This window comes from Anser anser, assembly GCF_964211835.1.
Source record: "Anser anser genome assembly, chromosome: Z".
Lineage (NCBI taxonomy): Eukaryota > Metazoa > Chordata > Aves > Anseriformes > Anatidae > Anser > Anser anser.
Genome location: NC_139723.1, coordinates 39,879,540 through 39,898,994, shown reverse-complemented (window position 1 = coordinate 39,898,994; position 19,455 = coordinate 39,879,540). Strand labels below are relative to the sequence as shown.

The 19,455-nt window shown below is 41.7% G+C and overlaps 2 protein-coding genes across 6 annotated transcripts in view; one reads left to right on the top strand and one right to left on the bottom strand.

Moving 5' to 3' along the window:
* The first annotated feature begins 460 nt into the window (after window positions 1–460).
* On the top strand, window positions 461–16,181 carry S1PR3 (sphingosine-1-phosphate receptor 3). 5 transcript variants are annotated; one of them, XM_083815998.1, is made up of 2 exons: window positions 461–1,081; window positions 6,693–16,181. In XM_083815998.1, the coding sequence occupies exon 2, from the start codon at window positions 6,874–6,876 to the stop codon at window positions 8,014–8,016; it is 1,143 nt and encodes a 380-aa protein (XP_083672124.1). In that variant the 5' UTR covers window positions 461–1,081; window positions 6,693–6,873; the 3' UTR covers window positions 8,017–16,181. The 5 variants fall into 5 exon arrangements, with proteins under 5 accessions (XP_083672124.1, XP_083672121.1, XP_083672123.1 ...); XM_083815995.1 differs by having other exon boundaries at window positions 461–1,222; XM_083815997.1 differs by lacking the exon at window positions 461–1,081 and adding an exon at window positions 1,295–1,537.
* SHC3 (SHC adaptor protein 3) overlaps window positions 12,648–19,455 on the bottom strand; it is a 68,192-nt gene continuing 61,384 nt past the window's right edge. Inside the window, exon 12 of the mRNA XM_083815994.1 lies at window positions 12,648–18,743. Within this exon, the coding sequence (XP_083672120.1) occupies window positions 18,615–18,743 (129 nt within the window). The 3' untranslated portion in view covers window positions 12,648–18,614. The remainder of the gene's footprint in view (window positions 18,744–19,455) is intronic.

Sequence of the window (19,455 nt, the reverse complement as noted above, 5' to 3'; positions counted from 1 at the left end):
TAGCAAAAAGGCACTGAAGGAGAAACAAGGAAACAGGGAAAAGGAGGAGGAATAATAGTAGACCAGAGAGCAAGGGCAGGGGCTGCTTACTGAAACATCTGCGCTGCAAGAAGTGGGCCTTGGCAAGTGGCAAGTGGCAAGTGGCAAGTGGCTGCCATGAGGACTACAGAGCTTCCTGGGGTGGTTTGTGGGGAAATAGTTGGACAACGCTTTTCTGTGGAACGGGAGAGCCCCGATTCACAGGCCTTGAGCCCCCTTTGCTGTAAAAAAAGAAGTTTGTACTTTTACACAGTGCAGAAGTTGTCCACTGCTTTTCCACAGCACGCAGCTGCTGTCACACAGTGCTCATGATGGGGAGACCAGGAGATTAGGGCAGTGCCACCTTGATTCACCACGTAAGACTACCCGTAGCTAAGTGGGGCCATATATACTGCGCCAACAGCTTCAGAGCAGTTTTACCTGTCTTGTGCTCTCTGTAGCCCTTATTTCCTATCAAGGTCCTAAACCAGAAGTGTTTTTTTGTGTTTGTTTGTTTTTTGTCATCTTCAGTCAGATAAAAAGAGGTGACAGAAAACCACCTTGTGTTCTGTTACATTAGCTTTCTTTAAACTTCTGGCTTTTAAAATCCTAGTTCTGCTTTTATTTTTCTTTTCTTTTCTTTTTTTCCAGGTCTTTTCTTCCCTATGGAGTAGCAGCGCAGGCGACCTGACAGCCGAGCCTGTGGCATGAGTCCCAGCATGACGATGCTGAGCTCCAGACAGGAGGCTCCCAAGAAAAACACTGCAGCGAGACAAGGCAACCCTACACGCCTGCCCACACTTAGCAGCGCTGCCGTGGCGCTCCTGCTTGCCAGCTCGCTCTATCTGCTTCTGACAGAAAGTTTTCACTCTCCGACAGAAGGTTTTGCTGTACCCACGGGCATCTCGCAAGTTTGTCTGAATTAGAAGGCTCTGGGATCCCGGATTCAACTTCTCTGGAGAAGCGTGGATCCTGCTCCTGAAGCAGTCTGCGTGCCTATCGCTACCCTCGAGTTGCTTCTGCTCAGCGACTCTGCCAAGATGTACCTCGCTGAGGACCTCCTGTAAGTGGCAGCTCAGGGCAGAACCACCACTATTTTCGCTTGGAATTGCCGAATACTTCACTCACCCGCCGTCACCCCTGTCCGGCTGAGGACCGCACAGAATATTAGGCACAATGAAACTCCAGGGCAGAGGCAGGAAAGGTAAACCTCACTCTCATTAGCACGTTAATAGCTCGAACTGAGTAAGGACTACCCAGATTTTCCTCCCCCTCGCCCCCCACCGCCATTTTTTACGGACCCAACAAGCGCTCCCCGCGGGCTCCGCCGCCTCGCCCTTTATCCCGGGCTGCTCGCATCGCCGGCCGCGTCCCGGCCAGACGTGCCCTCGGCACGGCTCGGCACGGCACGGCACGGCTCGGCACGGCTCGGCACGGACCGGCACGGGGTTAGGCGGGCCGGGGCAGGCGACGGCGAGCCGCGAGCATCGAGCCGGGGCCCGGGGCCGGCGGGACGGAGGTGAGAGGGGGCGGAGAGAGCTCGGAGGTGAGGAGGGGGCAGGACGGACGGGGGGGTGCCGCGGTGGGCCAGGGCCGGCTCCGGGAGCGGCTCCGGGACCACCCCGTCCCGTCCCATCGCACCCAGCCCCGCCCGGGCCGGCCCAGCTCCGGCGCCGCGCGGCCGGCGAGGTCGGGGTCCGCGGAGCGCCGGAGTGGGGAGCGGGGCCGGGGGAGGTAGCCGGCTGCCCCCCACCCCAGCAGGTCGCCCCTGTCGCCGTGTCGCGATGGCGGCGCCCTCCTGCGCGGCCACCTGGCGCCGCGGCGCTGCCCCGGGCTCGCCGGGGGCCGGGAAAAGTTTGGGAGGCGGCGGCGAGCGCAGGAGGCGGTGCGGGGCCGCGGGGCTGAGCTGCGGCCCAGCCGGGGCTGGTGAGTTGCAGGGGGTCCTCCCGACGGGGGTGCGCGGTGGGGGGCGCCGGGTTTGGGGCGGGGGGCGAGGGAAGCCTGCCTTCGTCCCACGCGCGGCCGTGCGGGACCGGGACGGGCGGGTGGGTGGGTGCGTGCACGCGTGCTGCCGGGCACTGCGAAGCGCAAACCGGTGTCTGAAACACGGACGCCAACAAAAATAACCGCTCATTAAAGGCTTTTCCGAGGCCGAAAGCTGCCAGTACGTTCACTTCAAAAAAAAAAAAAAAATTTTTTTTTTTTGGAAGTTTATTTGAGTTGTCGAGGACATTGTTCTGCAGCAGATGTTTGTTGTCTAAACTCCGTTTACATCCAGCACGGCATAATTTCGTGGTGGAAATGTGTATTGTAATGTGCTGTGGTTCTCAAAAGCCTTTCCTCTTCTAAAATTTAGCACTGCCAGGGTGTGCCAGACAAATTGCACGTATTTACTTTTCATCTGGAAAGGCTTTAAAAATAAAATATACAGAAGTTTGGCAGTGGGTATGCATTCTTGTCTTTCCCTTTGCCTTGCTTTAAATTGTCATTTGTGGCCAAAGCATATGGCTGTGTGTGAAAGAGAAGGGAGAGCAGGAATGTGTGTGCTGGTGTTGGTGGTGGGGGGTGGTCCAGCCCCTTTGGCCAAGGCTTTTTGTGGATGTCTGGAAGGTAGGAAAATACGGACTCCAGCTGAGCTGCAGTGGGTGTACTGAACATATTGCTTTGTATGTTCTTGTGAAGACAAATGTAGGAAGCCGTGAGTTAAGTCTTGTTCTCACTTCTGTTGACTTCGGGCTATCGTGAAAATTAAGAGTAGTTTGGCACACTGTTTTGAAGAAACAAATTTATTATTTTTCCTGCTCTGAAGTACCCAGTGACTCCTGAGATGGTAAAAGCCCTCAGCCCCTTGTTGTGCTCTTACAGGAGTGCCTGTTAGGAGCTGAGGGCAGAAATGCTGAGGGAATAGCTGCTGACAGGCTTGGCATCCACATTACCACCAGCTTCCCATTGCCTCCTGGCACCTGTGTGGAGCTGGTGAGAGGTATGGCACTGCATCCCTGCCTGTGCTGCTGTGTGCTGGGGCTGGGGAGGGTGGTGGAGGTGCCCCTTTGCCATTGGGCAGGGCAAGGCGTCTGCACAGCGCTGCCCTTCCCACGGCACATGCAGGACAGGAACCGTAAGTACCCTGTCAGACCCCAGGGACGTGAGCCATGGTGGAGAGACCCTGCTCCAACCTGGAAGGGTGCTTGACCCTGTTAGGACCCTGGAGCTCTGCAGAAGACCACACAAATAGCTATGGGAACCACAAAGCGTAGCAGTGGGCAGGGAGATTTCCCAGGATGGGCACATCATGGGCTCAGCCGACTGCTCCCTCCATCCACAGAGCAGGGAGGACAAAGGTCAGCCAAGCAGCTGAGGAAGGCAACTGAGTTGTCCTCCACAGACTCTGACTCTCAGTGTCGTAACACTTCCTTTATTTGAGCAGTTTGGTGAACACTGCTTTGGCCATCACATCCGCACAAAAGCATAGACGGGTTGCCCCTGCTCTGCCAATAGGTTTACATTTCTAGTGGTACCTGGTGGTGCAGCAATAGGGACTCTGTTTCCTTTAGGGGGAATAAAATGAATTTCCAGCAGTATTGAGCGCTCAGGATATTGAGGTACCTAACCAGGGGAATGCCCAATATGCACAGACATGCTCTTCAGGTCCTTTTTTTAGTATTTCAAGCTAAGGACCATACTTTGCAACTAGTAAGTAGTCTTCTGTGTGTGTGTCTGGGACAAAGACTTTTTGAGGAGTAATTTGTAGGGCTGTCATGAAGCAGTGGTTCAGATATCCTGGATCTGACTGGTGCTATCTTGTTACTATAATATACAACCAGCCGTATTCTTGCTAACTGCTAGAAAATGAATGTTCTTTTTGAGTTACTGGCTACAAAGGAGGAGAAAAAAATGAAAGCATTTTTTAAAAAGTAGCATGGCTGAAAGATATTACCTTGAAATGATGCTGCCAGAAGGAAGTAATTTACTACATTATTATTTATATTAACTTTCAAGTGGCTGGTGAATGAGATTCATTCCCTGAGCGTCCTGGCAAATACTGTTACAGCCTCCAGTGCCTTGCTGCTGGGCTGTCAGAAGCAGATTTACTTTTGTGATACTAAATTTGCTGTAATAATTTTAAGGGAAGAAGTAATTACGAACAATGGAAGAGACCCAGTGTGATTTCTGCTGGCTAAGTACACTGTCCATGCCTTCAGCCAGGGGAACTGGTACAGCGCCACAGCCTTTAGTAGAGTCGTGACAGTTTACATCCATGGAGATATGGCTGATACAGTCCTATGTCTTGCATATCATTTTCCCCACAGAAATAAACATATTTGTTCTTTGGTAGAGAAGTACGATAACTCTACTTGGAAGAGGCTTACAGAAGCACGTATTTTGTTGCATGTGGTGCTGAATACGATGCTCTCAGGCATTCTGATGAGTATTGCTAGTTAAGCTATTGTTAACAAATGCTTTTCTAATAAAATATAGTTGTTTATTGTACAGTGGAAAGCACTTGCAATTCATATGAACACAGTGGCATCTTGTTATAATCCAATACAATGAAAGACTGTGATAATTTCTGTGACAGCAGTGTGTAGATTTTAACTGAATTACAATTAGATTGAACCTTAGCTGAGGTGAAGTTCTTCTGTTGAAGAGCTTCACTGTTACTGTGCTTCAGAAGAAGAGTCAACAACTTGAGGGCCAATTTCTGCTCCTTGGAAATGAATGAGGGGGTTGCCATCATCTTCAGAGAGTAGAAGACCTGCGACACTAAGCGACAACTGTGTTTCTTGGATGATGTATCTCTGTCTCCCTGTGGGTCTCGTCACCAAAGCAGTTTGGACCTAAAAAAATAGAATGGGCAAATAATAGTAGTAAATTACTCTCTCAGAAAATCATTTTAAAGCACCCTGAATGTATAAATGAATTCAAGTCATCTCACCATAGGCTTTTTTTCAGATAAATTCTCTTCTGACTGAGAGAATCCAGGAAAAGGAAGGGTGGGAGAAAAATGGTGTGGGTCATCCTTTAAATCCCTTTACATTCATCTGGGACCTGGTTTGCTCCTCCCCTCTTTCACGAGGCACTTGAAAAGGTATCTCCCACTCTTCAAGTGCCCCGGCCAGAGTGCTGGAATAAGAGCAGCTCACATGCTTTTGTGATCTTCAGAAACCTGTGTGTTTTCCAGTGGAAGTACAAACACTTCTGTGTTAAACCTAAGCCTGCTGACAGTGTGCTTGCTATGTTACACAGAATAGTAAATAAGAGATTCCTTAGGATGCACAGGCCACAGCTTGAAAACTATTGTTGTGCTGGTAGAGGCTGAAATCTCACTTTCTTCTCTTGATACCCTTCTTTTGAAAGATTCTTTCACAAGTTTAGGAAGTGTTCATGACCTTTGTGTAAATAAAGAGTCAGGAGCTCTCTTCCCTAAACTAAGCTACTTCATTTGGGGGCAAAAGAAAGTGACCATCCTGCCCATCTAGCACAACTTTTTTTTTTTTTTTAATTTTTCCCAGAAAAAAAATGAAACCTTTACAAATTTGGTTCCAGTGGAACCAGTTCTCTTCTCATCCCCCTCCTGGCTTGGTTACCAAGCTGAAAAATTGGCTCTCAGTTCAACCTCACTGCATACATTTGAGGCAAAAGCACTGATTCTCATTGGAGTATGCAGCCCCTAAACTGTAATGTTTCTGGTAAAGTAGTAAGTGCTTCTGGCATCTCCTGATATTTTTATAAAGCTGTGCAGATCTCTTTGAATATTTATGCATGGCAATGGAAAAAAAAAAAAAAAAGCTGGGAGAATGAATCTGCTGTGAAAAAGCAGCATAGCAAAGTCCATGGGAAAATGTTACAGTTAATCTAAGTCATGATTTAAAGAAAAACAGAAGTAAATTGAAAAGGATGATCTCTCATTGTATAATACTTTACAAAAAGTTAAATGGATGTCTTTTATACATATTTAAAATAGAAGAAAAGTGAACCAGAATGAAACATGATATTTAGAAAGATATGATTTACTTTTTTTTTTTCTTTTTTTTTTCCAACTAGTAGTAGAAAGCCAACTAATTTGAATTGGAAATAGGATTGGTTTTGTGATGACTGGCTTTCAGAGCACCTCCTTAATTGTTAATAGAATAATTTTGTATCATTAAGGGTGGGAAGCTATCTTAGGCATTGGCAGTGTGCACATTTGTGTCAGTGCTGACTTTCTCAGGCTCTTTAATACTGAAGGTTTGCTTGGGGAACAGGATCAAGCTCAGAAAGCAGTGACTTTGCTGTACTACTGCTCAGGCAGTAAAAGTTGGGTGGTGTTTTGGTAGTGCCACATACACTCAGGTCTTTTTGGGAAGGAGTAAGCCAGTTGCTGTGAATATGTGCTTGCCGGGAGCTTTTGCTAATCCTTATTGACACTACTGCATATTTTTCATATGGAAATTTTGTAGGAGGAAACACTTATTAGCAATTCTCCACATTGGCATCATACTTCCACAGCAAGAGCTATGGCTTACCCACCACTGCCTTGGTAAATGCACAGCAATGCTAGACTTCGGCACCTCATTGTGGTCAACATCCCTCTTGGCTCCGGGGTTTGTGTTACAGCTTGAGCATCCACACAGGCTGTGGGTGACGTGCAATGACAGTGAAACTTACTTTGCATTTGTTGTTTTTATTTTCAGGGCCTGGTTTCTGAGCCATTCTCCCAAATTAACATGCAAGACTCACTGGAGCTGGGGATACCCGCTGCCTGCCCAGAGGAGTACTTGGACGAACGTGGCTTGATCTCCCTCTTGTGGAAAATTACTGGAACTAAATTCTTGTGATACTGAAGAAGAAATATCCCACATCAGCTCATAAACGATGTCAGCAGTTACTGTGCCCCCTGCTGATGTTGTTGGCCCTCAAGCAAGTGAAGGGATGGACTCTCTGATCGTACTGCATTATAATTACACAGGAAAGCTCATTCTAAGGGAAAAGGCAACTGATAAAATAGACCTGACCACTATTGCATTTCTGATCCTATGTAGTTTCATAGTCCTGGAAAACTTGATGGTGTTGATTGCCATATGGAAAAACAATAAGTTTCACAACCGCATGTACTTTTTCATTGGCAATCTAGCTCTCTGTGATCTTTTAGCTGGGATTGTTTACAAAGTAAACATTCTTATGTCTGGGAAGAAAACTCTGAGCTTGTCCTCAACAATCTGGTTCATTAGGGAAGGCAGTATGTTTGTTGCACTGGGAGCCTCCACCTTCAGCTTACTAGCAATAGCTATTGAGCGGCATTTGACTATGATTAAGATGAGGCCTTATGATGCAAATAAGAAATACAGAGTGTTCCTTCTCATTGGAACATGCTGGCTTATTTCGATTTCCTTGGGTGCCTTACCCATCCTTGGCTGGAACTGTATAAACAACTTGCCAGATTGTTCAACCATTTTGCCTCTTTACTCCAAGAAGTATGTTGTGTTCTGCATTAGTATCTTCATAGCCATTCTGGTGGCCATTGTTATCCTTTATGCACGCATCTACATCCTGGTAAAGTCCAGCAGCCGAAATGTCACTAACCACAATAACTCGGAGCGGTCCATGGCACTCCTTAGGACTGTTGTGATCGTTGTTAGTGTCTTCATTGCCTGCTGGTCTCCGCTGTTCATTTTGTTCCTTATTGATGTAGCCTGCAGAGTCAAGGAGTGCTCTGTCTTGTACAAAGCCAACTGGTTTATTGCTCTGGCGGTCATCAATTCTGCAATGAACCCCATCATCTATACTTTGGCCAGTAAGGAAATGCGTCGGGCTTTCTTTCGCCTTGTTTGTGGTTGCCTGGTGAAATCCAGGGTAGCCAGATCTTTGCCTATTCAGCCCACGCCAGATCACAGTCGAAGTAAATCCAGCAGCAGCAATACCCAGAAGCCAAAGGAAGATTTCCCTCAGATGAGCATTCCCTCGTGTGTCATTGAGAAGCGTGAATCTTCATTTCACAACGGAAACTTCTGTAAGTAAGGGACTCTTCAAGTCAAGGACCTTTCTGTGGCTTAGAATTAAACTACAAGTGTAGTTTAAGTATTCATGCACTTAAATCATAGGGGAAAACACTAACCACTTATTTAACTTTGAGGACTTAATTATCAACAATCATTTGCTTTGTGTGTTCTTTCAGTAACACACCTGATTCAGAAAAGCTTTCCGTGCTACCCAACAGCCAGTACAGAGTCCATGTACATCTATTGACATTGTGCACCATGATGGCATTGCATGATGAGGTTGCATTTGGCACCACCTGATCCTGCAAGACATCAAGAAAACCTGTTAACATTCACTAAATATTCATCTAATAAACGTAACTTCAGCATTCACTAAACGCTGCTGATAATCAGAAAATGAGCCTGATTATTGCCAACTGGGAAAAAAGCTCATTACATATATTGGGGATTATAGTTCTGTATATGTATCTTGCTGTTATGTTAATGGCCTTACTTGTATGTGGTATAAATAGCTGTATATTTGTACGATTCCATATTAAAAAGTCAATGTTTGGTTAGAGTTTACAATATTTTAAACATTGTATTGTAGTATAGAGTGTAAGGTGACAAATTATTCAAAAAGATAGATGTGTTTTGAAGGGGATTTTTAAAATACATGAAGTAGTAGCTTTAAACTGACAGGAACTTTAACATGCCATATCAATGCAGTACATTTGTTTTTTCCACTTAGTCAAACTTTCCATGTTTAGTGAAAGACAACATACATGATAGTTGTCACTGTGACATTTCACAACTTTTAAAAAGCAGTAGTAAATAACCATTAAATGAGGTTATATATGTTTTCTATTTAAAGTAGTTAAAATGTGACCCATCAATACATGTATCAAGGGTATGTACTATTTCAATGCATATATTTTTACTTACTATTTTCAATGTATTTAAAAATGTATGTCAAACCTATGTAAACCTGTGTACATTGTGAATGCACTACCTAAGCTGAGATTCTTCAGTTCTGAAGCAGAGACGTATCATTTCAGAAAGCAATGAACCACAACCTGGTCCTTGTGGAGTTCCTCGTTTTCCCTCCAGGCACTACCACAGCATGGGATTGTGTTGTAGCTTCTCCCTGGGAAGAAGCCCAGCCAGTAGGACAAGATCCTTTTTTTCTGGCAATGGGACCTTACGCTTTTACCGTCTCTGAGCACTTTTGCAGATACAAGAGGGAAGATGCGGTACAGCAGGGTCATGCTGAAGGGCATATCTCCATTTATACCTGACCCTGCCTTGAATATGGAATGATCTATTCAGTTTGGATGATCTTTCAACTTTTCTGGAGCCCCAGAATCATTATTTTGAGGGGCTGTTCCACAGAAACCTGTACAAAAAAAGGTTTGTGGTTTATCACTGACTTACCAGCCTCAGTACAGGATGCTGTTCAGCATCAGGGGGGTTCCCTAAGACCTAGAGTAATTAAGACTTCATAAACATCTGGTTGCAAGTCTCCATGGAAGTGGCCCATGGTACTTCCATCAGTACTAGTACTTTATAGCTGGAGGCTTCAGTGTAGGTTTTCCCTTCACTGGAAGGGAAATTCTCAGATTAGTTCTCAATGTAAACATCTAACTTTCTTGGGCTCCTTTGAAGATTCCTGCTTAATGCCTCCAAACCACACTTTGCCTTAAGCATAATCAGAAGAAGTTGAGGCTTTTTAATTAACAACTTGTAGGAGCTCATCCTTGGCTTTACTCCTGTCTTAATCATTTAAACAGCAGCATAAAGACTCTTTCAAAGTACGCACAGTGTGTAAGTGGTGTAATGTGTGTAGCAAAAGCCTTTAAAATGTAGAGATTTGCATTGTGATTATCTTCTTACAAGCTAGCAGTCTACTTGTAAATGTTTTATGCTGTTAGAAAACAGCAAGAACAAAGAAGAATATAAAATGAATTTGAATGAACTGTGAAAGAGAGTAGAAAATGGACAACTTCTACCAAAAATGTTGAAAAGAAGTGCATAGAGATTAAAAACAAACTAAACTAAGCTAAGCATGAACAGGAGCATGAACTGCAGATACAGGCTAGGTCAGCAGCTCTGTAGCTTTGTTAGAAATAGAACTGACAACATTGCATTGTTGTGGCTTAGGTTTTTAGATGTTACAGTGCTATTTGTCTGTATTCTCAATCTTGAAGGTCTCCCTTGAAGTTGTGATTTTGAAAACTGCCTGCTAAAATATTTGTGTGCTTCCAAACGTTAGCTCATGAGGTGATGGCACGTGGCAGCATTCCTTGCTATTTGTAGAGGAGATAGGCCTTAGCAGGACAACTGTTTGAGAAAACTTTGTGGCTGACCCCACACCAACCCTCACATTGTGTTGTAATATGTGATTCTCCGTATTTAGGTGAAAAGTAAAAAATGAGTATTTGTAGTGGCCAAAGTCTAGGAACGTGCCTGTAAAAGTGAATTTTAACATCTGGATGCTAGTCTTAGCTATTTGTTAGAGTTGATGCAAGGTGCAAGCAACTGTTTGAGGCCATGTGATTGCGTGTCAATAAAAAAAAAAAAAATCACTCCACTTTGATATCTGTCTCTTATTTTTTGATCTGGATGTTGTTTTGGTGTTTTATTTATTTTGTTTTGTTGTTGTTGTTTGGTCTTTTTTTTTTTTTTTTTGCTATACTTTAAGCAGATTCCTAATACTCATGGGTTCACATTAAACACTGATAATATATCTAAAGAGATTTTTTTCCAGTGGGTACATCCCACTTGGATGTGTTAGGTAAAACACAGGTTTGGGAAGATTTCAGACAAAAATTTTAGAGTAGGGTAAATTGAGGGCTTCACAGTTCTGGACCATAACCAACCAGGAAGATTCCCTACCCTTGAAAATGTAAAAAGATAGAGGATAAGCTTCTTTTCCCCTAAAATTTTAGAAAATTCCTTAAAATGCTGCCCAGAATCCAAGATTTTTATTATCTAGGCTGATTTGAGCATGCTAGAAATCCAAATCAGATCTCCCCTTCATAAAGGATTCTACATGGAGCAAAAACCGTAAAGCAGAGTCACATTTCATTCATATTATTTCATGAATTAGAATATTTATTTTGGTTCCATATTACAAAAGAAATGCAAATCCAACCACCGAAGGAGATAAAAGTTTTCATGAGGAGCTTTCACCAGTCTTTTATTGCTGGCAGTCTTATAGAGCATTTTCAACTCATTAGGTACCATAAACATTTGGAAAACGTATATTTAAATCCCAGACCTTTGAACTGAAGTTGTCATGTAGCAGTCATCTTTTCAAGGAGCGTAAAAAGGGTCTGGCCTTCCATAGAAAACATAGATTTAAATTCTAGGTTTCGTTCCTGAAAGCACTATTTGTGAGAGCACTGTCGGCTGTGGCTCTGCCGCCCCTGGAGCTAGAGGAAGGCTCTGCCTCTTCTCCTGGGAGCAGACTCGGACCCTGGGCTTGCCCACTCAGATGGCTCACCGTGCTGGCTGCCGCACACAGCGGTTCTGTAGAAAAGGCACATTTGACAATAAGCGACTGTAGTTAGGGTGTAGCATTGCCTTAAGCATTCGTTATTTCCAACTGCTTTAGTGAGGAAATGGAAAGAACACCTGGGCATAAAGCGCCGGGTGCCAAAAAGCTAGGAGCCTGAGGGCAGCCAATCTGCCCCTGCCCAGCTCAGCTTTGCTGGCATCAACCCAGCTTAATGCCATTTAACCCAGCATTTCCAACAATATCATTAGATAGATCGGCCCCTTAACCATGCTGGGAGCTGTGGACCCAGTGGCCACTTCGGGCCTGAGGGCAATCCCTTCTCATGGCAAAACTCATAGGGCAAGCACGACAGCAGTGATCGGGGGTTTCTGCTTGGCCACTACTGAGGCATGAGGCTAGCTGCAGCCCTGAGTGAGCTGCAGGCACTGTGAAGAGGCATGCTGGCACCCCTGAAGCTTTCAGAGCTGCATTTCTTCTCTCCAAGAGCGATGTAACTTCCCAAGGCATCCCCGGGCTCAGCTTTTCTCCAAATGGGTAAGAGGGAAGGACTTTTAGAAGGTGCCACTCTGGTGTTGCAGGAAGGGGATTTGGGTACTGTCGGCCCAGCTAAGCTTTCTTCAGAGGAAAAGGCTTTCTCTGCTCCACAGCACACTAAATAGCTGCTCTTGCATGGGCCTTGTCCTTACTGTCACGCTCCATGGAAAGACCATGGAACTGGCTACCATCACCTACTTAGTGTGCCAAGCAGGAAAGCTACCTTTTCAAGTGAGCACATCATCTACCCCAAATGTGTGGGCCTGTATGATTAATTATGTGTATCTTGAAAATGTTATTTGGCAAAATGGAAAAATGGAAGTCAAAGGTGCCTCTGTGAAAGTAAATAGAGCTGCTCTGCTGTATAGTCAGTGTAACCGAGGTCAACGCCCTCACGTGTTACCTCATCCTCTAACATTTTTGGTCTCTGTTTCTACTGAGGGGAGTAGTTCATTGGCTTAATAATATTCAATATCCAAGTAAACCCTGCAGATTTTTTTTTTTTATGCTACAAAACAGGTGTGCCTTCAGTTAAAAACAGTAAACAAACAAACAAACAAACAAATAAATAGGGAACCTGGGCATAGGAGAACAGACTCAGGCCCACTTTAGATACATTTAGAGTTGATAGCAGTGCTCATTATTTTATTACTTTGGTTAATCACATACAAACTGAATAATCAGAAAACAGCTGCATGACACATATTCCAAATTCTGTTGCTCAAGGACTTTCTCAGAGACAAAATTTGCCTCTATAACCAGAATATCACAATCAGCAGACAAGCTTGAGATTCACAAAAGTTTGGGGAAATATAAATGATCACAATATTTCCACATACATTATTTTTCCTGCAATTCTCAATTAAAAATATTTCTAAAAGTAATAAATATTAATAAATATCAAATGTACAGTCAGACTCCCTTTTACAGTAAAATAGCCACTTTTTTGTTTTGTTGTTGCTGTCCATACAACGCGAAGAAAAACATTTAACTCAAAAGAAGAAACCTGGCTTCCTTTGAGATTTAACTCTGCAGGACTTTACTTAGAAGCAGTTATCACACCAGTCCAGCCACAAAGGACACAAATATATATCTCCTACCAATTATAATCTTTACATCCTTCACTTATGAAAAATTTCATCTTTTCTGAATGAACATTTGTCTGGGTGTTTTTGGTAGTTTTGCCTCACTGAAGAAAAAGGAGGCCTGCTGGAGAAAGCTGTCTTTATCCTTGTTATTTGACCTTCATCATAACTACATGAACTGTAATTGCACATCTTAATCTCAAAATTTGGGGCTACCTTCATTAGCTGAGTCATCCTTCCTGGCTCCCTCAAAGTGGGGTAGCAGAATGAATCACCTAGCTTTTGTTTCCTTTTTCTTTTGGTTTCCACAGCTTGTTCTGGTGTCAAACAAGGTTTAAACAACCTTTACTTAGCATTTCCTTTATACAATGCTTTTGCTAAAAATATGTAGCTCTGTAGCTCTATCCCACTTACTTAGACAAAAAAAAAAAAAAAAAAGTGCTGCCTGTTCTCAGTGGAAGCCATATATGATGCTCATGTTGGTGGATGCAGATGAACAAAAAGAGATGAACCTTAGGCATTGTACAAGTATTTTGCAATTCTCTTCCTCAAGGTTCTGCTTAACCCTATCAGCCAATTAGCATGTTTTTAATTTGGCGGCAGCTTTCTATTCTCATTAGTGGCTCATATGCCTATTGGCTCATGTTTCCAGGCCTCACACTTCTTAACCCTGGGGTTTTCTCTCCCAAGGCAGCTTTTCACCTTTTGGCTTTTCCAAGTCTCTTTTTAACTGCAGGCAGGTTTTATGTGTTACTTCTCCACAGGCCTGCACATGTTCCAGCTGCACCCAATGCTGGTGTGAGCAAGGTGAGACACTGAGTGAGTGGGTAGAATAAGTGACTGAGCACAGAGCTTTGAGTAAGATTTTTTCCATATCTTGACGGCTTTGAGCCAGAATAGGTTTGTGGAGAGTGCAATCGTAGTTTTGCAGAAAAAAAGGCTGTGCAAATCAACATATTTTTGACGGTAACTACAATAAAACAATTTAGATTTTATACAGACATATTTTGAAAATGTCTGGAAGACAAAAAGAGAAATGTATGTATTACATCAGCTCAGACTTAACGCATATATGGTTTACAATAAAAATTCTTGGATCTACCATTTCATATAGTTTTCAAATGCAGCATTTACTACTTACAAATTTCTAAATATGCATAAATTCTATTATGAATACTGTATCTGGGACTTGATGTGTCAGCAACAATTGCACTGTGGTATAAATTTTATAAATTCTCCTCCTCTTACTGCACAACATGATACTTGGGGACAAAGATAGTAAGGAACATGAACAGTTTATTATGTGAAGGAGAAGAAAGATGCCAGGATATCAAAAATTTGGTGTTGGTAAGTGACATTTACCAGGCCATTTATAAACTTTTTCTTGACATGACAGTGCACATTTTGCAATCAAATCCCAGTCCCAGGCCTATGTTCTTTGTCCTTTGCTTTTTGTTGAACAAGTACAGTACAACAGAGAGGTATCTGATATACCTAGCATCAGCTCCCATTGGGAATCCTGTAGGATTTGAAGTGAAGGGAAGCTTCAGTTTAACCTTCTACCCTCACCTCATGTGCAAAGCCCCGGGCAGAGAGGCCATGGAGATTGCATCTCCTCCTGCACCTAGGCATAGCCAACTTGAACATCCTTCTCTTTTGTTCTCCAGGAAGGGAGCCTGGAAGTCCTCACAGTGTGCAAATGCCCATTGAAACCAGAAGGTAATTCTGTTTTCAACTTGCATTTTCTACCTTTGGAGTTTCATTGCTTGTGAAGCATCTGAAACAACTAAAACTTTGGGAACATGACTATACCTCAGCTCTCAAATCTATCGCTTCCAGCTTCAGCATTATGAAATTGTTAATATCCTAACAATTACTATAGAACTTTAATAAAATCAATCAGAAGCATTTGTTTCACTTCTAACAGTCTTGTTTAAAGGAATCTAATGAATTTTCATTAGCCATAGTTCATATAGCTGCAATACAACTGGAATCAAAACTGATAAGCAGATTTACTGGTAATAGTTTCAATTCTGACTTCTCAGCTATTCCCTGGGAAAATATCAAAGGATAACTGAATATTGTATAATCTCAGTGATTTCTATTGAGTGTAGTAAATTTGTTCTTTCAGTTAAATCCCAGCTCTTGGAGTCATGGTACCAAATGATCACCATATTTTTAAAACCAGTAAGTGTATAGCCCTTGAGACTGCATAAAAGAGAAGAAAACCAAAAGGTAAGGGGACTCAAAACCAAAGTCAAACATTAAAAAAAAAATCAAATTATTATGCTGTCAACTATACAGTTTTCAGCCAATCACACAGCATTGGTCCCATAGCTTTATGTCTCTTAAATTGCTAGCATTGTTGGCTCCTCACAAAAATGAGGAGAAATGACTTTCTAACAGGTTCAGTTCTCTCTTGCTGAGCTCAATGTAAAATGTCTCTTTCACTCTAATGACAACAGTTTTGGACCTGCTAACCAAATGGCTGTACAGTTTTTATACCATTCTTATATGGTGGAAAGCCAAATCTATGAGACTGACAATTACAAAAAGCAGTGGCAGGATCTGCCAAAGGAGCATTAATTTGCTTGCTCTTGCATATGCTTGCTCTTCCTTGCTGGTTGGTTCAAGATCATTTGGTTTCAGTGACTTAGAAAAGGCTCTTGGCCTTCACATCTGGCCAGACAGGATCTCCCAGGCCATTATGACAGTGAGGTATCATTGCAGCCCAAATGTTGAAGCCCAAACCACCACCAAGGACCAAAGTACATATGATCTAGCTACCTGTAACCTTTGCATCATCAGTGGATAAGTTTGGTAAATGGGATGTGCTGGAAGAGAAGCTTAAAACAGCCACATTTTCTTGAAGGCAGAGTTTGTGAAATGTAGTTTGGGGAACTGAATATTTCTGGCAAGCTTTTTCAAGTCTCCTTACCATCAGCTTTAATTTCCAAATCATGCAGCTATTTGGCTGCTAAAGTATTAAAGCTACAGCTAGGGTAATGGTTAAAAAAGAAAAAAAAAATAAAAAAAAAGAAAAAAATTTAAAAAAAAAGAATCTGCTTATTTCGGTGGATGTTTTGTGCCTTCATTCATACCCCTGTATCTTGCCATATTTTTCCCAGCATGCACTGGCAGGATACTTAGGAATCCAAAACAGAGATAGGCAGCAGGTGGGATTTTTGAAGGCATCTGAAGAAGTTAGGCACCTGACCATTATGGAAGTGATACACAATCATATTTGAAGTACAAAAGAGGCCTTTTGTTACAGTTAGGTATATCATACTGAAAACTTTCCAGGACATGTCCATAGGAAGGTGGGAGACTGGAATGACGAGTGTTACATATGATGAAAAAGGAAGCAACTGAGATACTTCAATGGGCAATATGGTAAGAAAAGATACTCTTAAATAAAATCAGTCTGATTGATACTGCTTTGGGGTATGTGATCTCTTCACTTTCCTTGCAAATTCCAACTCGGTAAAAGGAAAACCCAGATTTTAAGAATTAAATATTTTATGACTTTAAGTGTCATGCTAATTTTCAAGGCAGCATTTACTTTCTTTCCTTTGCTCTCAGCTCACATCCAGACCTAGAAACATCAGATAATAACTATCTCGAAAAAAAATGAATCAGAAGCATTTGGTTCACTGAATGTCTTCTTTTGGTTTCAGAATGTTTTGATTACATAATCAAAAGTATTTTTATTTCATGGGTCACATGATTAGTCGTAGGTACCTTAATAATTTTAATTCTTGAGAACAACCAAAAAAAAAAGTCTTTCAAAGTTGCAACTTGACCATGTTTCAATGTATGAGGTACAAGAAATAGGTACAAGAAATTTTTTTTCTTTTTTTTTTTTCCCCTTATCTAGTGATGCTATCTGAATGAATTCTAAGTGAATCCTTCAATCAGTTTGGTCTTAATTTAAAAAATTCTTAAACTTAAAAAAATTCTTAAAAACAAGTCTAACTGACTACTTGAGGACAGGCAGGTGTTTAACTTAGACTTATCCTGCTAACTTTTGGCCACTGTAAATCAAGTCTGATGATTTGATTTGAGATGCTTCTGCTAGAGAAGACCTTTGAATGCTGAAGGCTAAATCCTAGCTCTGTCCCAAACTTTGCCATTACAGGAACTGTGTCTATTGAATTTGTCTCGATAATTTTACATAAATAAGAACTAAGGCTCATAAAACAGGAAAATAAATTAATATAGTGCTCGAATTTGAACAGTACAGACCTTCATTAAAACAATTCCCAGTACCAAAAGACAAGGACACATCTGTCAGAAATGCATCTTTAGTGTATACGTATATTTTAAACTTCATATTTCGAGAAAAGCTGTATATTTGCAATACCTATCTCTTGCTGAAGGTCAAAGTCAAGTTATACTTTGGGAAGAGGCACCTAATAACTAGATAAATGCAAATGACATCATTTGCAAAACTGATCACTGTGTCATAATAGTTTTCACTATCCATAAGACTAAAAGATTTTTCAGATATGTCTTTAACCAGCCACATACATCTTGCATTAAACCTACTAATTACAAGTTACTGAAACTTGCCTAATCAGTATATAACATCTCACCGGAAACTGATAGTCAAGGACACCTAGATCTTCACCACAACCAGAGAACTATTTATAAATAACCTTACCATTCAAATTAACAAATTAAAGTTGCAGAATATTGTTGTATTATCATTAGAAAAATCAAATGCATACACCTTTTACACAGAGCGATCACAACAAATCATTGTTAAAGCAAGATACAAATGCTTTGAGTAATATCATATAGGAATTCAGACTTGACATCAAAAAGAAAATGCTTTTGATATCTGTGACACTGAATAACGCTTTAAAAAAAAATCCTTTTATGCTAAATTTCTGAGTTGGAATACACGTTGCTGAATTCAGTCTCCTTCCATGGTACTTAATCAGCGTGTTCCAACTGTAATCCCCATAATTGTGCTTCTTACATAAAATCATAAATAAGATGCCCAGTATTTGTTTTCTCAAGAAATTGAGACTGCTGTATTCTATTTTTATCTGAACAATCACAATTGGCATTTTTCTTCTGTTAAAAACACATGGCACAGAAGATTAGTTCTATACCATCAACAGACTGACTTGAAAAATATAAATATATACTGTATTTATATATTATGTGTATATATATACACTATCAATATTCACAATTGAGGATCAGAACAATTTTATTGAAATGACTTTTTAAGAAAACCTTCTGTTGTGACTTCAAGTCCACATAAAGCATTGAGAATTTTCAAGTAAACTGTGTGAAATAGGGCTTCTTAAACCTAAAGAAAATATATTGGTCAAATATATGGGAATATGGTGGGTGTTTTTTTGTTGTTGGTGTTTTTTTTGTGTGTGTCCTTTTTTTTTTTTTTTTCTTTTTAACATACATGTTTTCAGATCTGCAATTTCCACGAGTTATAACTTGCAAGTTACAAAAACTAAGAGTTATCTGGAGTCAGTGTTTCCTCTCAGCAGGCTGCTGCAAGCAGAGTTCACTCCCAGAAGAAACTATTGGCAAATTATTCTCAAGGTGATGATTGATGAGATGACTTATGCTGTCAAAGACACGGTCTTTTGTACGAACCTTCAAAAAAAGGATGCAAGAAGACAAGTTAAGGAGCAAAATATTTTTTCTCATAACTTTGCACCAAAATTCTCTAAAAATAAAATGGCACCATTAATTATGTCTTTTAGACAGATCCCTTTCCCATCAAAAGCAGTGGAAATCTGGCTGTTTAGTCTCTGTGTGTTTGTCTCTGACTCTCCTTAGTCTCTCCAAACAGATACTCAGCAAGATACCTATGAGCTAGTCTACTATTATTACTTTTGATGAATAGGCCTGCCTGAAAATTTCCATACAACATTATGTTTCACTGTAAGTTGGATTTTTAGACCAACTTTTCTTTTTCAAGAAATTACACGTTCCTTTTAACTACTTTCACCTTTTTATTAAAAAGGGATATCCATCCAGGGATGCCAGAACCTCTCTGTGCATTTCAGCATCTTTGTGTTTTCCTCAGCAAAGCCCTTCTTCCTGAGATGCCAAAAAAACCTTCTCTGGTGCCCACTGGGAAATTCCCTTCCCCTGAAAGTGAACCATCCACCACTTGTGTTTGGCTTGAATTTGCACAGTGCTGCATGGCACATGCTTGGGCCTTTGAAAGTGAAACAATTTAGGGTACGGAATGTCATTTTTTTCCAGCCCATTTATCAGTACTCTGCTCTGGAATCCTGCTAAGTGAATTATTACAGCTGTAATAAGAGAAAACTGATATTACAAGGTAAAACAGTCAAAA